Here is an 18,366-nt window from a genome sequence, read left to right as displayed (position 1 = left end):
TGAGGGATCATCACCACCTCAGGACACACTAGCATATGTTCAAGTCGTCTGTGATGAGTTAATGACTTTGTTGTCGTGAAATCGAGTTTAAAGGCTGAGGCTATGCGAGATGACGACATGAACTACTACAGCCGGTAATGAAATGCAAAAAAATTCTTTGGTCTTAAGCCACCAACAGGCAACAGATGTGGCTCGTCACACAGATTAGTCAGAATATTGACACATTTACACATTGTAATTACTGCTTTGAAGAGTTCCAAGCAAAACAAAGAGTAAAAAAAAAAAAAAAGGGAAGGTTGTAAGAGTTATTTAATTCATCGTAATGAAGATCGGTGATAAACTTTAGTTGACTGCACGAAATTAAATAATTGTCCTGCAATTGGCTGGCAACCAGGTAAGTGTGTCCCTTGCCTACTGCCCAAAGACTACTGGGATAGGCATCAGCTAGTCTGTGACAAGGGCTGCACAATTAATCGAGTTTTAATCGTGATCACCATATTGGCTGCCACAATTAATTAAGCTGATCCTCGGCGATACAAACATTTAAAAGTCAAGCACTTTTTTTTTTATTACAACTCAAATTCAAGTACTTTGTCATCCTACCACCAGGGGGCAATGTTTCCCACATGTTTGCATGAAAAAATCCTGTGATTTTCTCACCCTAATATATTATTTATCAGTGTGAAATGGTGTTGAATTTCTCACCTGATTCCTAATATTTACAGTGCTAGCTGTCAATAGAGATCCATTTCGAAAACTCCAATTGGCAAAAAAAAAGAATAGATTTGGTTTGAACTGACCAAAAATGACATTTTAACTACCAATTTGATAAAAATTTGCTCGAAAGTAAATGATGTGCTTTGTTCAAAGTAAGCTTCATTTTTTGCACCGAGCAAGTAAGTTGGCTGTGTTGGCCTGTGTGCCAAGTTTTATGTTTTTCTGTTTTAAATATTATTTACTTTATTCTAGTTCATGATTATTATCTGTAAGTACTCAAGCCCCAAAGCCTCGGTTATATACTTATTGTTTAAAAAAAAAAAGGGCAATAAATAGACATGTTTTATAAAAAAAATGATGAATAATCGCGATTCTAATATTGACCAACGTAATCGTGATTATTAATTTGGCCATGATTGCGCAGCCCTACCTGTGACCCTTGTGAGGATAAGCGATGATAGATAATGGATGGATGGAGCAAATGTTTCATTAACCAGTCAGGCAAAATCACATACATTTGTCCTATTAACTAAGGGTGGGACAAAATATCGTGCTATGAGATCATGCGTAATGAGAACACCACAAGATTTATCGTCCAAGCACAGCGTGAGCTCTGTTTTCTTTTGTCTGTTTTTGTAAGTGCCCTCTATGGGCTGGTGAGAGCAGTCAGATGACTTTTCAAAGGCAGTTTCATAGACGCAAATGCCGTGAATTGCTGACCACATTTTAATTAACCGGCCCCACTTAGAAATGCTGCTTGAGCCGGCAACATCACTCCTGTGATTCTGTTGTCACTTTTTCTCATAGAACAGAATTTATGGGGGGAGGTTTGACTAAAATCTCACAAATGTCTGATTACCTTTTCTAACACATTTCGGTTTGCTAGGTGAAGAAAAGGACGACAAAATGTCGGCAGACAAGACAGACAGTTTGTAAACTCTTCAAAAAAAATCATGCAAGCCATATGGAGTTTGTTAAGGTATTCATTAAGAGGACATCTCAGCTGCAGCCGTTATTCCAGTAGCATATGAGAAATAAATGAGCCCATAACAAAACTGATTATCCTGTTGTTGTTTTTTTTTTTACATTTACATGCTACATTGTTCATTTTCTTGCAGTCTGCTCAATTAAAAAGAAACCGTTTGGAAAAATGGACGAATGAGATAAGGCATTTTATTTGACATATTTTGCAAAAATCCCATCTCATTCTCAATCTCATCTCGTCTCATGGGATTTGTTTCTATCCCTACTATTTATGGCGATCAAGAGGTATAAGCAAAATTACAATAATACAAATGTTAAGCTTAACTTAAGGCTTTGATCTAGTCCATATCAAGAACCCTTTGAGAAGTCTTCTATGGAAAAAAAAAGAAAAAAAAAAGTATTTTCCGCACTATAAAGCGCACCGGATTATAAGGCGCACCCTCAATTCATGACAAATTTTAAAACTTTTTCCTTATATAAGGTGCACCGGATTATAAGTTAATGACATATTTTAAAAGTTTTTCAATCACAATATAGTAATACTCAAAGTAATAGCAATAATACAGTAACTCAAACAATAACTCTAAACTGTCGATAGTATTATAACTCAATGTCATTATGACCAACCTTGTTCAACTGTAAACACACAAAAGAAACAGGTAAAGATTAATTTATCCGTTCATTCCCTATCTACGAATCTCAATCTCAACATTGATCCACATATAAGGTGCACCGGATTATAAGGCGCACCATCAGCTTTTTAAAAAAATGAAGGCTTTTAGGTGTGCCTTGTAGTGCGTAAAGTACGGTAGTATGGGACGACCAGAAAGTAAAAGTTGCAAATGAGTTTGACCATTGGAGATGCTCTTTACAACTTGCTTGGCATTATAAAAAAAAAAAAAAAAAAAATCTCATTTACTTGCTTTACTTCTTACTCCCGTTTTTCATCAGACTCACTTTTAGTAAATCTGTTTCACTGTTTAAAATGTGCTTTCATTTTTTTTCCCCTCATACTCAGCAACCGCATTGATGGGAAGTTGTTATATCAAAACAACCCTGTCACATCATTCTGCTAAATAAGAAGGCAACAATCACAGATTTTGTCTTCTCGTGTGACGTTTGCATGTTGTCCATGTTGCAAAAATATGGATGTTTTTTTTCAAGTTGATGACTTAAATTATCTATATGTGTGACTGCGGGAATAAATGTTTGTTTTTCACCCACAGTGAACCGTAATAGGTTTCGTTCACCCATGGCTCTAAATCGGACAAGTGCTATAGAAACTGAATTGATGTGTAAACACTAACATCAAAACATTATTTATGACCAGCCAGCAAAACAAGGTTCAATAAAAACAAGAAAAAAAACAAAAACAAAACAGCAATGAATCGACCTTTCATTTACCCTGTACTTTTTCAAATGCCCACCCTAAGCAGTAAAGAAGAAATATATTGAAGCTTACGCTGTGTTGCATGGTATTCCAAATAATCCTCTGGTTTGCAGCGGAGAGAAACAGGGGGAGAAAAAGAAAGGCTTAATTAATTGTGTAGGTGGGAAAATGAGTTGATGGGAGGACAAAATGAATATGAGGCGCGGAAAAACATCAAATGGACATACTAAAGTACGTAATTACTATTCAATCGGACAAATAAACACATTGTGAAAGATAAAAAACATTATATACCATTAAAACAGTGTCTCTCAACCGTTTTTTTTTCCCCGTGAATTTTTTTCCCCTCTAAGCAGCGCAAATCATTTTGGGATGAAAACAAAAAGACTAAACACAGAATGCTGTGCCATCTGTGTCAGATTTGTTTTTTTTTTTTTTTTTTTTAATTTTGGGACCACATTTGTGATGGTAATTTTGTTGTATCTTATTCGGCAACTCAAGAAGATGGATGATGTAATATCATCACTTTCATTTTATGACAATCCATGTCCAGATAAAAGAAAATCAACCCCGAAACTTTTGTTTTACAATATGTCCGATACAACCTCACTAGTCTTAACAACATATTAAGATAAATAGTTTGTTTGTTAAATATGAATTAATCAGCAAGGTTTACCCGTTTTTATTCATCTGAGGTGTTGGTTTTTTTTAACTGCTGTTCAAAACTGCTGCTCAGATAACGGCTAATCATGATTGAGCCAGTGTCACATGACCAAAGTCAGAAAAAAGGTGAGCAGTGATTGGTCGATGGAAAATGAGGCACTGTTTTCCAAAAATTGAAACTTGATTGTCCATTGCATGAGCCCTGAGCAACTGTGATGTCATTTTTAGTCGACAGCAAGTGGTAAAATGGCAGCCCCAAACTGAATTACAATGGTGGGTATTTTGCTGCTTAATTCATATTCCGCAAACACAATATTAAACAGAATGCCATGTTGAGACCAATGGGGGCTCAGAGAATATTTTAAGGTAAGGAATTTTTTTGGGTTAGCTTCCCCTTTGACAAATATAAAGGCATATAACATTGTGCACAGACACCACTTCATGTTCCCATGAATTTGCTTTTAATTTGAAAAGAAAGTTATAATTCCTCGATCTGCGGAAATCCTGTTAAATTCTTACCACTGTATTCACCATTGCATTAAACTGACAAAGTGCAAAGAAACTGGGTTCTTTTTTTTTTAACTACTTGCGAGTCATTCAGTCAATTTAGACCATTTTCTTTTCTTTTCTTAACATTGTCAAGCATTTCGACTCAGGAAGAGGCAAGGAGAGCATTGTGGCTCCGCAAGAATTTACGGCATGACGAGAACTGCCCCTGAGCTTCATTTGGCTGTCATCACTAACCTTTTCCCTGACTTCAGCCTTTAAGCCCTCAAGGTTGTCTTAGATAGTAAGTACAGGTATCAACGTCCAATCCCGCAAACACGCAGCCCATCTGATATGAAATAAAGGGCTGGCTTTATAACAAACAATGGCCGCGGTCAGCGCTGGGAAAACAGCCTTCAGTCTTGTCTGCTCTGTTTGCCAAGCACACAGACAGGCGGGAGAAGGGCACGTAGTGGCACGCCTCACTCTCCAGGGGGTGCAGGGAGGCTGTTGATTCGTTAACAAACGCCGATCGATAGATGCGGGAAGAGTCGGCGGAACGAAATTGCCGTCGGCGGGGGCCCAGCAAATCACTGGCTTTAATCAATGGTGTCAGGCGTGAGAAAGACAAATGATGTTTACGCCCCGAAAAGCAAGTGGGCGCTCTGTGCCCTTACCAGTCTGTCCAGGCTCGTGCCAGCTGCAGTGGTGGGACGCTCGTCTGGGTTGTAGGGCCTGAAGCGGGCGTTGAACACATCCGGAACGCCGCGGGCAGACCTCGTCATTCCTGCGGCTTTGGGCTGACCGCAACCTTGAAAAGCCTGCAATTACAAAAAACACGGGCACCCGACGGTCAGGATCCGAAATGACTTTTTGGGAGGGAGGGAACCAAGCAAAAAAAAAAAAAAGATGTTTGCTCAGAGACTTTTGAGAGAGACGATTTGTTGAACACCGCACGCTGCCGGTATATAATGGGCAACGTGCTGAGGTAACCACGGTGACGCTGACGGTGATTCAGCTGGTTTGCGACCAACGTTATTTAAGTTTTACAGCTTTTGGAAAAACACCACATGTATAGTACCGAGACTGTATATGTTGTATGGGAAAGCCGGAAGAGGACTAGAAACTGACATCAACAGTATGAGGGAATATATATATATATTTTCACAGCACTCTACGTTTTTTAAACTTCTGGTGGTAAAAAGCAATAAAACAAATCTACTACTCAGAATGGGTCCCAGAATAATTTCATGCCAAAGTCTTTTCAAGTGTTTGGCATCAACTAAAGGTCTCAAAATCTATACTAATGTTAAAAATGTTAAAACTGTGAGCATTTGTAAAGGAGCCACAGTAACACTATTTTGTAATAAGTTGCTTCATGCTCCAATTGACTTGCTTAATTAAGAAAAATATGCTGTTCCTGTCAAGGCATTAACATGCATTAAATTACATTTTGCTGTGGGGATCTTTCTTACACTTGAAGTGTCTTCATGTACCCCAGCAGTACACAGCAGTACCCCCATTCATGATTAAATTGTGCTCACAATAGCCGGATTTGTGAAATAGGGTATTTATTTTTTCAAATGAAGATGACTAGGCAGGGACCTCATTATTTTCACTATTGCTTTGTCTTGTTGAATGATTGTGCTTTTTTTCATACACTTTAATTTAAATGTGTGTGTGTGTGTGTGTGTATATATATATATATATATATATATATATATATATATATATATATATATATATATATATATATATATATATATATATATATATAAATTCTGAAACTAAAGTTGAAATGATGAAATGATTTAAAGTTTCGATGGTTTATTATCATCACAATCTGGGCACATCGAATTGCTCCTCTCATTTAAGTGTATAGATATAGCCACCGGACGTGCTCTTCTTCCTCCTCGTTATCTGTTCAAACATCCTTGTTACTCTTTTACAGGTAGAAATGGAGGTCTTCAGAAATGATTTGCTGATCATCTTACTTGGGACATTTTCCCAAACTTTCTTCCAAGCTTTTTTCCAAGCCCGTTTACTAAAATGTTGTTTTTTATGGCTCTCTTATCTGCATTTTCTAAGTTTTTCAAATATGTCTCCAAGTGTAAGTTTCTGAAACACCGCTTGTTCTTTTGTGAACACCGAAGGACACGCACAACTTCACAGACGAAGACAGCACAGGGCTGTTGTTGCGCAAGTGCTTCAAGATAATGAGATTGTAGTGCGACCAGCACCTACACATTTCTAACATAACTGAATGTTTTGTCAAATTTATGCAGTCTTTGTCATTGTGGATCATTTTGACAGCAGAAACTCATACATTCAGTTTGGATTCATCTGTTTTTGTTTTGTATGTTTGTGAGGAGGATTAAAAAAACCATCACCAGTAAAAATTCCTAATTAGCGCCTTTAACAGCTTCTCCCCTTGACATGTCTCTCAACTGAAAATGTGTGTGAGTCTTCTGCACTTACTGTATATAAAACTTGCTTTTACTTATTTGCTTAGGTGAAAGATTTTCCTACCAGACTCACTCAGACATGTAATTTTCGTGACACCTAAACTTGAATTTAATGAGAATGTGTTGAATCACACCCCTAACTCCAGCGCCGTGTGATTCACTCCTGACATACTGGCACAGCGTAGGCGAGAAGACGTACAATACCTTATAGGAGACCTGGGCGCTGTTGTCTTGCATGTTCATGATGGCCTCTGAAATTTTGACATCAATGGGATCCATGACGGATTCGATGTTGAATGGTCCTTCCAGCCGCAGAGCCACCAGCAGCATGGCGTCTGTCACGGGGAGAGAAAAAACTTCAAGCGAACGCTGGCATCATGCGGAGATTTATAATATAAACAAAATGAAATAATTAAGTACTGCATATTTATGCTCCGACACATGAACAGTCTCATGTCTACGCATTATATAACCGTCTGTGCTGTGCAAAAAGCAGTTATTACTGTAAATAAATGATTTGATTTTCTACAGCGGATCAAGATCGATGAGCTGTGCATAAATTATAATACTAATTAAAAAATGTAACATAATGTTGTATGGAGTCATTTTTAGTGCGGACAGTCTTTTGTTGCACTAATTTGTTTTATTATATCAATTCATATTTTTGATTGATTAATTGTATGCATATTTAGCCTTTCTTTGGCTTTTGGGAGCTTTTTTATCCGGACGCAGTGATTACAAAAGATGGATCACTTCCAAGGATGACATCACGCAATATATATTGGTATATTGCACCCGATGATGTCTATTCAAACCCCAGTTGTTGACTGCATGTTCTGCCTAATCTTTGGCTTTTTACTGGACTCATGTACAAATCAGCAAAATTTCAGCATCACCATACAATTCAAAGTTAAGTGGTTAACCTTTTGTACTTATTACATAGCAGAATTGCGGCTGGTCCAGTAATCGGGCAGGTTGATTATTGCGTCCGATTTGTGGCGGCCTATTTTTTTAACAATCTGATGGCTGAGAATATATACATTTAAAACTGTGTTAACTTTATAGACATATTTATTTACATTTTCAGTTAACTTCACAGGAGATTCTGCTGACCCTGGCGACCACATCTGTACCTTTTATTTATTTAAAACAAAAATAAATTGTCTATATAGGGCTGAGTGGTTTGCACATCTGTCCTCACAGTGCAGAGGTCATGGGTTTGATTCTAGCTCTGGCCCTACTGCATGGAGTTTGCATGTTCTCCCCTTGCCTTAGTGGGTGCTCCGGTTTCCTCCTACATTCCCAAAAGTGTGCATGGTATTGGACTCCAAATTGCACTTGTGAGTGTTTGGGAGTGTGAATGCGCTTTGGTGTGTGTGTGCCCTGCGATTGGCGGGCAACCAGTTTGAGGCTAGGGTACAGCACGCCTGCGACCCAAGTGAAGATAAGCGGTTAAGAAAATGTGTGTTCATTTTGAAACAAAGATGCATGTTATCTAAAAATGTGTACTTCTGAAAATGAATATCAGCTCCAAATATTGGTTATCGGACTCCTTGACAATTAACAATGTATCAGTTTCAGCCCTGAAAAAAATTAAAAAAATAAAAACTTATCGCTCTATCTCTAACTAAAATATGCTTAGGACCAATCCCAGATTTAAAAAAAAAAAGCAGCCCGATTCTCAAAATAAATGAGCCTGATGGCTTCACAGAGTGCACCTCTTTCATTTTCACACATTATCTTGTGAATTCCCGCCGTCTCACCACGCTGACTCCAAATGATAAGGCATGAATGCCTTTCAGGGCAAATTAAATTTTTATGTTGATTGACCCCGTCACGTCAGGCATATTTTGTTTGGCGCCATGCGACGAAAAGCAGCTGTTGAGTCATTGATTTAATGGAAAAGCCAAGCACCTATTCTCACCGGCGGCGGGCGCTACGGGAAGGTCAACGCCTCATTAATGTCACCGCGTGGACACCAGCCAGAGACACTTGCGGCATTGTCTGCACAGATATCTTTTGTTTTCATTGCCATTAATTATACCCTTTTGAAAGCAACACATTGAAATGATGTAAAATCTAAGGACGCACACACTTATGACACCCAAAATCAAAGCACTTTTGTTTCATTCACAGTTGCACAATCGGGAAAAGCTAAAAAATGCGAACAATTAGAACCTTCTGAATGTGGGCTAAACCCCATTGCTCTTAAATGGCAGTTCAGAGATGAACAAGTGAATCGTAAAGAGAAATCCCCAGATTTCCCTCACTTCAAATGGCAATGTAGCACAGTACTACAACTTTTCCCATGAGATGTCCTCTCTGGGTGGATTCTTTTCTTTTAATTGTCTCCATTTTCCTTATTGTATTTGACATGAATTCTTACATTATGCTGTCACTGTTTTTTAATGTTCGATACCTTACTGAAGGATAATTCAGTAGAACAGGCCTGTCTCCGGACACTTAAACATTGCAAATGACACCGATTTACGTGGCATTATGTTGAATATTCATTTCATGATTAATGGAGAAAGATACATTGTTTCATAGGCTATTAAATATTTTTTTGTCATTTTTGGTGTGCGTCTCCATCAGGGTTATCATCGTCAAGTGCTTCAAGTCGGCCAGTGAATACTGGGCCTGTTTTTTTTTGTTTTTTTTTTAACTTCAGAACTCAGACCTCCCAGTTGAAAAGTGCAATTTTCTTAGTTGTAAAAGTCCGACATTGGATACAGGATATAAATGTTTGCATTAATAAATAAAGAAGAGTTGCGATGAGGTCACGCTCCAAATTTTCAGGAGTTGAGACATGTTAAGACCAGCGCCAAGGCAATGTGAAAGACCAAGATTTAAGGACAAGAACATTTTAACTTTTCCAAGTCAAGGGAAGACCAAAGCAACATGAGAATAAGAGAAGTCCAAGACATTGAAAATATAAAACCAAGCAAGAACTAAGACTTTACGAAAATGTTATCAAGCAAATACGGAGATTTTGAGAAGATCTTTAAGCAACAATGAGAGGATAAGGCAAACGTAAAACCAATACGAAAAATGTGAGGCTAAGAAAGACCACGATTTGAGGGAAATCAACCAATTCTTGAATAAGCGAGCAGAAGATCATGGCCAAGCCACTCAGTTGCCCTAACATTTTCATAAATCTATTAAAACATTAAAACATGCCGTGGATAATACAGAAAAGTGTATGTCATATGTGATGATGATATAAAGAGCAACATCTGTCCATAAATCCACCATAAAGACAGGAATGGATAGCTGGAAAAACCACTAACAAATTGATGTCACTTGAAAAATTTCTTAAAGCAGCAGTTTGGCTACTTTTGAGAAATATGACAGATCCCGTGACCTAAATGTGTACCTTCAGTGCCAAATAGCGGAAGTGTGGGAACCTGTCATCATTTTTGGTCCAAAAGAAAAGTATATGGCTCGGTACAAACGCAGAGCTTAAGTAGCTCAACTCATTACAAATGGTAGAACTATTAAATGTAACACTGAGACTTTATGTCGTAAGTGAAGGTGTTTGTTATACAATAATGTTAGTTAACCGTTAGTTAAATGTGAGTTAGCTTTAATGAAGACTAATTCATCAGTAGGTTTGACTGAGCTGTTGCTATAAGCATGTGAGCTGCAATTAAAAGGCGACTAGTCCAGGGTGTATATACTTGCACAAAGCGAGCTGGGATAGGCTCCAGCACACCCGTCACCTCTAATGAGGACAAGGGCTATGGAACATTGACGGTAGGCATAACTAGAAACAGTAAATTTATCAGATTGAAGAGAGCGTCAGTTCCACCTGTCATTTTTTTTTTATGGGGCTTGAGGTCACTAATGGCTGAAACGCATTAGCTCAGCTTGGGCTCCATTTACTCATTTACCCGCCAATTACATGTATGCCTCTTCGAACAAAATGTTTGTTGACACTAGGACTGGAAATAGGCCATGATGCACCTGTGAGGTGTTAATATGCAGACCGCATCAATGGCAAATGGCCTTGTGAAGGAGCACTTCAATAGTTGGCTTCACTGAAGCTCTAAGTGTAAATGACACTTTCATCTGGAAAGCAAAAATTTGAACTCGCAGCGATGATGATCAGTCGTCTCGGTGCGTTTGCCGACGCCGGATGCGCCGCCTCGCTTTGTTTCGAGCGGCGGGTTTACTACCATTCAGCTGCCAATTTAATCTGTTTACTATGTAAATATGCTTGGGTTGGTCTGCTTGCACGCTTGCTGCACAAAAAAATTAGAAACAGCTAGCTTGAATATAAAAGCTGTCAAGTGCACGTAGCGACGATTTAGGTCAAGGGAGCCGACTGGGGGAAAAAAGTCATTTTCATGGTATTTTATAATAAGAAAAACTGAGTTGCCTCTAGCATCGGAGATAATGGCAGTCGTTCCCAATGACGCCTGATGTTTTTCCTCGCACATATCCGACTGCCTCCTCGAAGTAAGAGAAAGAGCGCCTACAGGAACAGATGACAGTGTGAAGACCACCGGTCCACAAGTTTTGGCGTGTGAGAAACGACATATGCTTAGTTACCTTCGCTAAGTCTGACAAGCTTTCAACACGTTTTTCCGCTGCCTGCACATCCAATTTATGAAGAAAGGACATTTTTTGAAAGAAGGGTGTGCCTTTGAAGGTTACAGCCACTGTATCAAAGTGGCAAAAGGAAATCATGCAAATAAAGATGGAGGCTAACAAAAGAGACACGTTCTGGTGCAGAAGTCATCTAGGGTTGAAACGAGTTCTCGTTCGAGTACCTTGAGTCAAAAAAATACTCAGTACTACCTGAATATTAGTGTAAATATCAGAAAAGAATATTAGTGTACGTATCAGAAAAAAAAATTGCAGCAGCAACTGTTGATAGTCTGCATGACAGTAAAAACATGCCAAGAAGCGTGGTGAAAAGACCATCTTCAAAATGAACCTTAATTTACCAACTAGTATCTGAACATTAATGCTTGGCATACTTTTATTTTGAAGTTGCATGTTGCAGCATAACAACTTGACTTTCTACTGCAACTGGTGATCCCCACTCTCAAAACTCGCGACACGACATCGTTCCAAAATCAAGTTTGATCGCCAATTCATGGTGGCTCGCAAATGATTTAAACGTTCCGTATCAGGAAAATCCAAATTTTGGGGCGTTTTTAGCCATATTACAATAGTAATATATCGCCCTAAACACGCCCAATGTGGTATTTTTTTAAAACTTTTCAACTTAAAATGACAGCAAATGAGCTCAAGGTGTAATGACCAATCACAGCTCACTGGGTTTGGCCATGTGGCATTCACAAGCGGAGCTGGCATTTGGTTTCCTGAGCCCGAGTCAAAAACATCATAGCGCGATTTAAGTCATTAAAATTTCATACAGGAGGTAATGGGTGTCGCATTATATTACAATGAATACAGATACAACGCCTGTATCGGAGTAGACGTAGATATTTGATACGATTGTATTATTTTCACTCCAAATTACAGAGGTATTTTTTTGACCGCATAGTTTTGACGAGAGCGTGCCCTTATCTAGGCCAACTTGGAGTTTCCTCCATTCTTTACATAACATGTGCCACTTTTGAAAATACCCATGAGCATTTTAAAAGGGCAAGACTATTTCCAAAATGTTTGAAGTCCTAAAATGTATCAGGGAATTGAGGAAAGTGTCAAAGCTGTGTTCCGCGCAATTCTGTGATTGGCCAGTCTGCATTTGGACCACAATGGCATAGTTGGCGCTCTCAGCCAAATTTTCCTCGCATCAACGCAGAGATAGGCGGGCATCCAGCTATGGGAAATCTTTTTATCGTGCAGACACAGCCTTAGAGATAGACGGGTCCTATTTTGAGCCCTGGGCCTTTAAAGACAACATCTGACGCCGTACCTCATGTAGCGCACAGGCCCCCATGCTGAAGCAACACAATAGACCTCGGCTTTACCAATATGCACATCGCCTTGCTTGAAAAGCTACCTATTTGAACATCACAGCGGACACTTTTAGTCTGTGCTCTTTATCAATATTGATGTGCGCTTAAATAGAAGATGAAATCGCAGAGCAGACATCGACAAGGCAGAAAGTAAACGTACCTATCTATGAGTGTGTATTTTCAGGGAAATGAAAAATATCTCTGGTATCATTTCGGCTTGCGCACCTCATCCGTGGCTCAGTTACCCAACAAATGTTACGAGAAACGGGCGGAAAGAAAAATAACCAATTTCCACTTGTTTAGACCCAGTGTGGTTTTAAAATACAACACACATCAGCTCAGGCTTCCTTCTGCCTTCTGAAAGGTAATTTCCTTTGTGTTTAATGGGTCTCTATTAAACAAGTTTCAATGCTTATATTGAACTGCTGAGACAAAGCTTTTTTTGTTTTACACTTTCTCGATTTACTGTTCCACTTGTATATTTTGAATTTAATCTTTAAGCGCACACTTTGCAAACTATACACATTGCATTTTTTCCTCTAATTTTGTAAATGTTTTCAAAGGCATAATAATTACATTTATTTATGGATATTCTTTTTCCTTCAACCACTCAAATTGTTCATTGGCATCAGTTCTATCCATACATATGCAGGTTCAATTTATTAACAGCCACAAAAATTGAAAAATGGTACGGTCAGTCTTTATAGACTGTGATGTGAGGATGACATTCACATGTTGTGAGGACATCCGTAGCTATTAACTGGTCTCGAACGCCACCTACTGTCTCGGAATAAAACATAAGTCAACAAAGGATTTTCTGTTTGCTGACATAGTTTCTCCGCCGCTCAATGGAATGTTGCAAAAATCGCAGGAAAATCAATGTCATAAATCCGATTAAAATGCATCTCAAAAATTGTAATTAGAATGGTTTTATATGGTCCAAAATTTGGAAAAGGGTTAGTTTTGTACTCAAAATCTTGCACGCCCAGCTGCAGTCATGTACAAATGTCAGAATGGTTGCATTTTGAAATTTCACGTTTTAATCATTTGCTTCAAATTTCGGCTCCCGAGTGTTTTCTTCCAATTGATTTGTTTAAGATATTAAAAAAAAACAAAAAAACAAAGGAATTTCCATAATTTGTAACATAATGCCACAAGGGTTACAAAAACCTCTGATGTCAAACACAGTCTATTTTTCCATAATTAATATAAACAAAAACAAAGAAATAATTTCTTCGGTTAAACTTTCACCTTCATACAACCACTAAAAAAAAAGGAATGAAAGAAGGAAATGGGGACTCCAACTTAAGCCATCATCCATCCTTAATTTTGGCTAAACTTTATGACCCTGATATTAACTAGTTTGCTGTCATTGAGAACTATAAAAGTAAAAGATCAATTTGCTACTGGCCTGGCAATGAATAAGTTAACTCATTCACCGCCATTGACAGTAAAACGCTCATTTTAACTTGGCTGGCAGTGAATGAGTTAAACATGAATGCAAATCAAATGATGTATCTGCAGCCAAACATCTTGAACACATATTGAACACAGCCCGCATTATCATTAATTTTATACAACCTATAAATCTTGTTTAGCATTGCGCCTCCCACTACTCCCAATTTTGCTGGAACCTTACGAAACATTACGTCCGTGAATGCCATTGCGCTCCACTTTGGAATTAAATGGAGTTGAAACAAACTAGCAGGCAAGGAGGCAAGCGAGCAAGCTGCGGGCAAATTGCCTTCATCTACTTTGAATTACAGTTACGGCCAACGCAGCGGCAACGCCGGTCACCCACTCCGCGGAAAATGAAACACATACTGTGGAAGTGATGAAGCGCTCCAGTCACAAGCAGTAGAAAGTAAATAGATAGGTGGAAAATAAAGACATTTTCTTTATAGAAAATCATGATCAAATACTGGAAAATGCAAGTAATTCACAGAGGAAGAACTGGGAATAGCAACAATTAGTTCATAAAACGGACACAATTTTACAATCAGAAGCTCTGATTTTGTATAGCACCAATGTCTTTGATTGGCTTAAGATGTTTAGTTTTTGGCACGCAAAAATAAACACTGGGACCTGACAATTTTGCTGAAAATTAAATATGCAATCCATTCTCGCCAGGAACTATTTATAAGAAATGGAACTGCTCGAGACCATATGGTGACTGTTGGGTTGTGTAATTAGTTTAGCTAATGTTAAATGCAATCTTGATAGCTCAATTCAATTCGACTTATCTGCTCAGTCCTGGTTTTGTGCCAGTGTAGTCAAATTTGTAGCTTTTGCAACTTGAATTGACATGCGGCTTTTTGATTTTGGTTTGTCAACGAAATAATAAAATGTTTGCACATACTCTCTCTGCAATATGCTTATGGACAAGGCAAGTCATTGCTGTTTGGTGCATTTAATTAGTATTTATATTTATGTTTAAGATGTCCCTCGGCGTGATTGGTCTTTGAACGCATTTCCATTCAACTGCGTGAGCAGTTCTCATTTTTGTTTGCTTTTCCAAGCAGCTATGTTGAAGCAAAAACTTTTTCATGAAAATGAAAATCATTTGCCACAGCGTACCTCATTAGTCTAATTTCACTTACGATGATTGATCAACACCAGGGGAAGTAGTTCTAGTTCTGGTATGATGCAAATGTGAACAGTTTAACTTTCTTTTTTAATTTGTTTACTGTATAAATCACTAACAGTTTTGTGATTGCCATACGGATGAAACAATTGACAATTGGGGGGATGTCCGGAGGCGACCTACGTGAAATCAGGAGTTTAAAACAGGGCTGGGAAACAAGGCTAAAAATCGGGTCACCCTACCCTAAAAAAGCAGCTGGCCAGTAAACGTGAAGCTAGTGTTTAATGTTAGCAGTTGACTCTTCTTCTACTTCCTCTTCAGCCTCCCTATTATTATTCTTTTAAGCTTTTGTTTTTCCTTAGTCATGTTCTTTGTCTTACTAAAAAGCCACAAAAAGCCAAAGACAAAATTAAACAGGCCTGAGTTCAACATTTTATACTCCTGAACTAAGTGCGGTTGTGAGGTTGATGAGTCGCTGACGGCGGCGGTTCAAAACCAATGGCCGAAATTAAAGTCGCCGTTTTCTGGAAAATGTTAGACAAATTCCATGTTGTACGCCAATGCGACATTTGAATTTAGCCCTGTCTAAGAGAAATAATGTAATAATGTAATGTAGTTTCCCTGAGGTTTGGTTTTGGTTAGCCAGTGTCGGCCATTCATTTGCAGTCTTGTCTCCGAGGGCAGAAACTTGACAGCAAAGCCAAGAAGGCAAGTAGAAGTGGACACTTTTGTGTACAGTACACATTTGCCAATGATGCTGATGTTTTTTTTTGCCTGACTTCCGGCAGGCCGCGCGTGTATATCTTTCCCACTCAGCGACGGTGTGAATCTAAGTGTGAATGGTATCTTGTCGGTTTATGTGCCGCGTGCTTAATTGACGACTAGTCTAGTAGGAATTCTGCCGCAAGTCAGTTGGAACTCATACCGAATACCTGTGAACAACACTACCGAACTAAATACTGTGAACACACTGCTCTAACCCAAGTACAGTGCTTTTACATAGTTGTTCGAAGTATTAATAAGCATTGAACAACCATTATGGAGACACGTCTAACTCAAGAGGCGTTATATGAAAAGGGTTTTCAGCATCTTTGTTGAAACCAAGTGCGTCTATGAAGCCTTCAGACACGAAGGACACTTTGCGCGTGAACAAAGAGTGCGGCTTGATAAGTAGTGTACTTGTCTTTCACTAGTGGCATATGACCTCTTTTAAGATGTTCAATTCAATTACAAATGGTGACATTGAGAGACATGTGTGAATAATGTTTCTTCCAATTGGCTTAAAGTACAGTTTTTAGTTTCTCTTTGTTCTTCTCGAGTTCAGACGACTACTTCCTCGTTCATGCACAAACATTATCTGGTATTGGTAGGGAAGGACAAGAGAGCTGCTTTTATTCCAAGAAAGCCTCAGATGACAGCCTATTTATCACATTTTTCATACGCGAGCGATACACACATCAAATGAAAAGACAGCTGAAAGAAAAGAGGCTGGACTATAGATTTACCAGCAGTTTTATCCCAACCAGACAACATTTGTGTCTGATGGTGAAAAATGCATTCTGCAAGCTCCCACGTCTAAAAGTCAACTAATCTCATTAGATATCTCTTTGTATATTCATGAAGGGTCTGTTTACAAAAATAAAAAAATCTATGAAAAAACTCGAAAGGTTTTGCTCCAATCCAGAACCCTGAATCACAGACACTTGTCGTAGCTCAGTGTCTTCAGATCTCTATGCCAAAAAAAACACAAATTTACTCATATACTGTATATGTGCGTTTGCATAATTTTTAAAAAAACATTTGTTTGTTTGGTCTCCATCATGTCAAAAAAAAAATAAGAACTACGAGACAACTAACAGAAATACGAGAATATTTCCAATCAAGAGGCGGACATTCTGAGCAGGGTTTAAAGAACAATGCGTGAGCGTTGCAAAAGTGTAATATGTGACATAATGGCCTTGATTTAGATTTATTCCCACTCCAGTTGCCCAGTTGTGTGCCCCCGTCATTCTCTTTCTTTATCAGCAAAAAGTGGGAGCCAGCTAAATCTATTTGAAATATTAATAACATGCAATTACATTGCCACCTCCGCTCGCTCGCTAAAGCTTATAATTGGATCCTATTCAAACCTGCTGGGAAGAGGGTCACCGAGCCGGGCCGGACCTGGCGAGTCCGCGGTAGCAACATTTAACCCCTGCCTCACAGAATAGTCAATTGTAAGAGCCATAGCAAGCCTCAGTATAATATAAAAATAAGAGTGACTATTTACTGAAGGCTGAGCAGTAATACTTGCTGGTAAAATAATGAGACAAAATCCTTTCAGGATTTAAAAACAAAACCTCTATTTTATGCAAAATTGACATTTAATGGCTTGCAGCGTGCAAATAGTTGGGTCTCTGAAGTAACTCCCACCCATCACCTGTGAAATAAATAACCAAGTAAATCTTTTGTTTTCTGCCACTATGTCTGAAAATATGTCAGCACCTTTGCTCAAAAAATGCTTTATATTATTGAGATGAAAGGTGACCTTACGAAAGTGAATTTGAGAGTCCGTCTACACATTCAATGCACTTGTCTCAGCTTCTTGATACCTGGCATTCTATTACTGCTCCTGACATTACAATACAGCAACATATTTGTATTAAATAAAGACACGCTGTAAGAATGATAAGAGAGTTTTATTCCTACACGTTAATTTTGAAACTGAACAATTGCCGTGTATTAAATCTGTCCACTTGAGTCCAATAATACATGTGCATTGAGTAATTTAAAATATTCCACGTTGCTCAGGTACAGATTAAAGACTGACAGCTGCAGCTTCATGACTGGTCTGATTAACATAATTAAATTGTAATCCTGCTCTCATTAAAACATCAATTTTCTGAAAATCCGGCACCCAATGATAGCATAAATGTGTTATTACAGTTATGGAGGGAAAAAAGGGTTCTACAAGGAATTCATCACATTGTTTAATATGCATCTGTTATCATAATTAACGCACAAAGCAATTGTTGTCTTGCAGAAACAGACGAGGTCGGTTAGGATGTTTTGCTACCCGCCGAGGGAAAAAATGGATTAACAAGGGGCTACTCAGCAGAACCCATTTAATCTGTTGTGCGATTCACTGAAATGTGATTCATT

At 38.5% G+C, this 18,366-nt stretch overlaps 1 protein-coding gene across 2 annotated transcripts in view; it reads right to left on the bottom strand.

Annotated features, from left to right (window-relative positions):
* The window catches only part of LOC148423805 (glypican-6-like), an 88,042-nt gene that overhangs the window by 25,485 nt on the left and 44,191 nt on the right, over positions 1-18,366 (bottom strand). Inside the window, exons 5-7 of one of the 2 annotated variants that reach the window (XM_088414593.1) lie at positions 6,910-7,040; positions 4,918-5,061; positions 3,164-3,193 (exon numbers count right to left, since the gene is read on the bottom strand). In XM_088414593.1, coding sequence (XP_088270719.1) covers positions 3,164-3,193; positions 4,918-5,061; positions 6,910-7,040 — 305 coding nt within the window. The remainder of the gene's footprint in view (positions 1-3,163; positions 3,194-4,917; positions 5,062-6,909; positions 7,041-18,366) is intronic. The other variant, XM_088414594.1, reaches the window with a different exon arrangement.

This window comes from Hippichthys cyanospilos, chromosome 5 (assembly GCF_059441005.1).
Source record: "Hippichthys cyanospilos isolate Australia breed blue-spotted pipefish chromosome 5, RoL_Hcya_1.0, whole genome shotgun sequence".
Classification (NCBI taxonomy): Eukaryota; Metazoa; Chordata; class Actinopteri; order Syngnathiformes; family Syngnathidae; genus Hippichthys; species Hippichthys cyanospilos.
The sequence above is the reverse complement of the archived record's forward strand: the minus strand, read 5'-3'. Positions and strand labels throughout refer to the sequence as shown.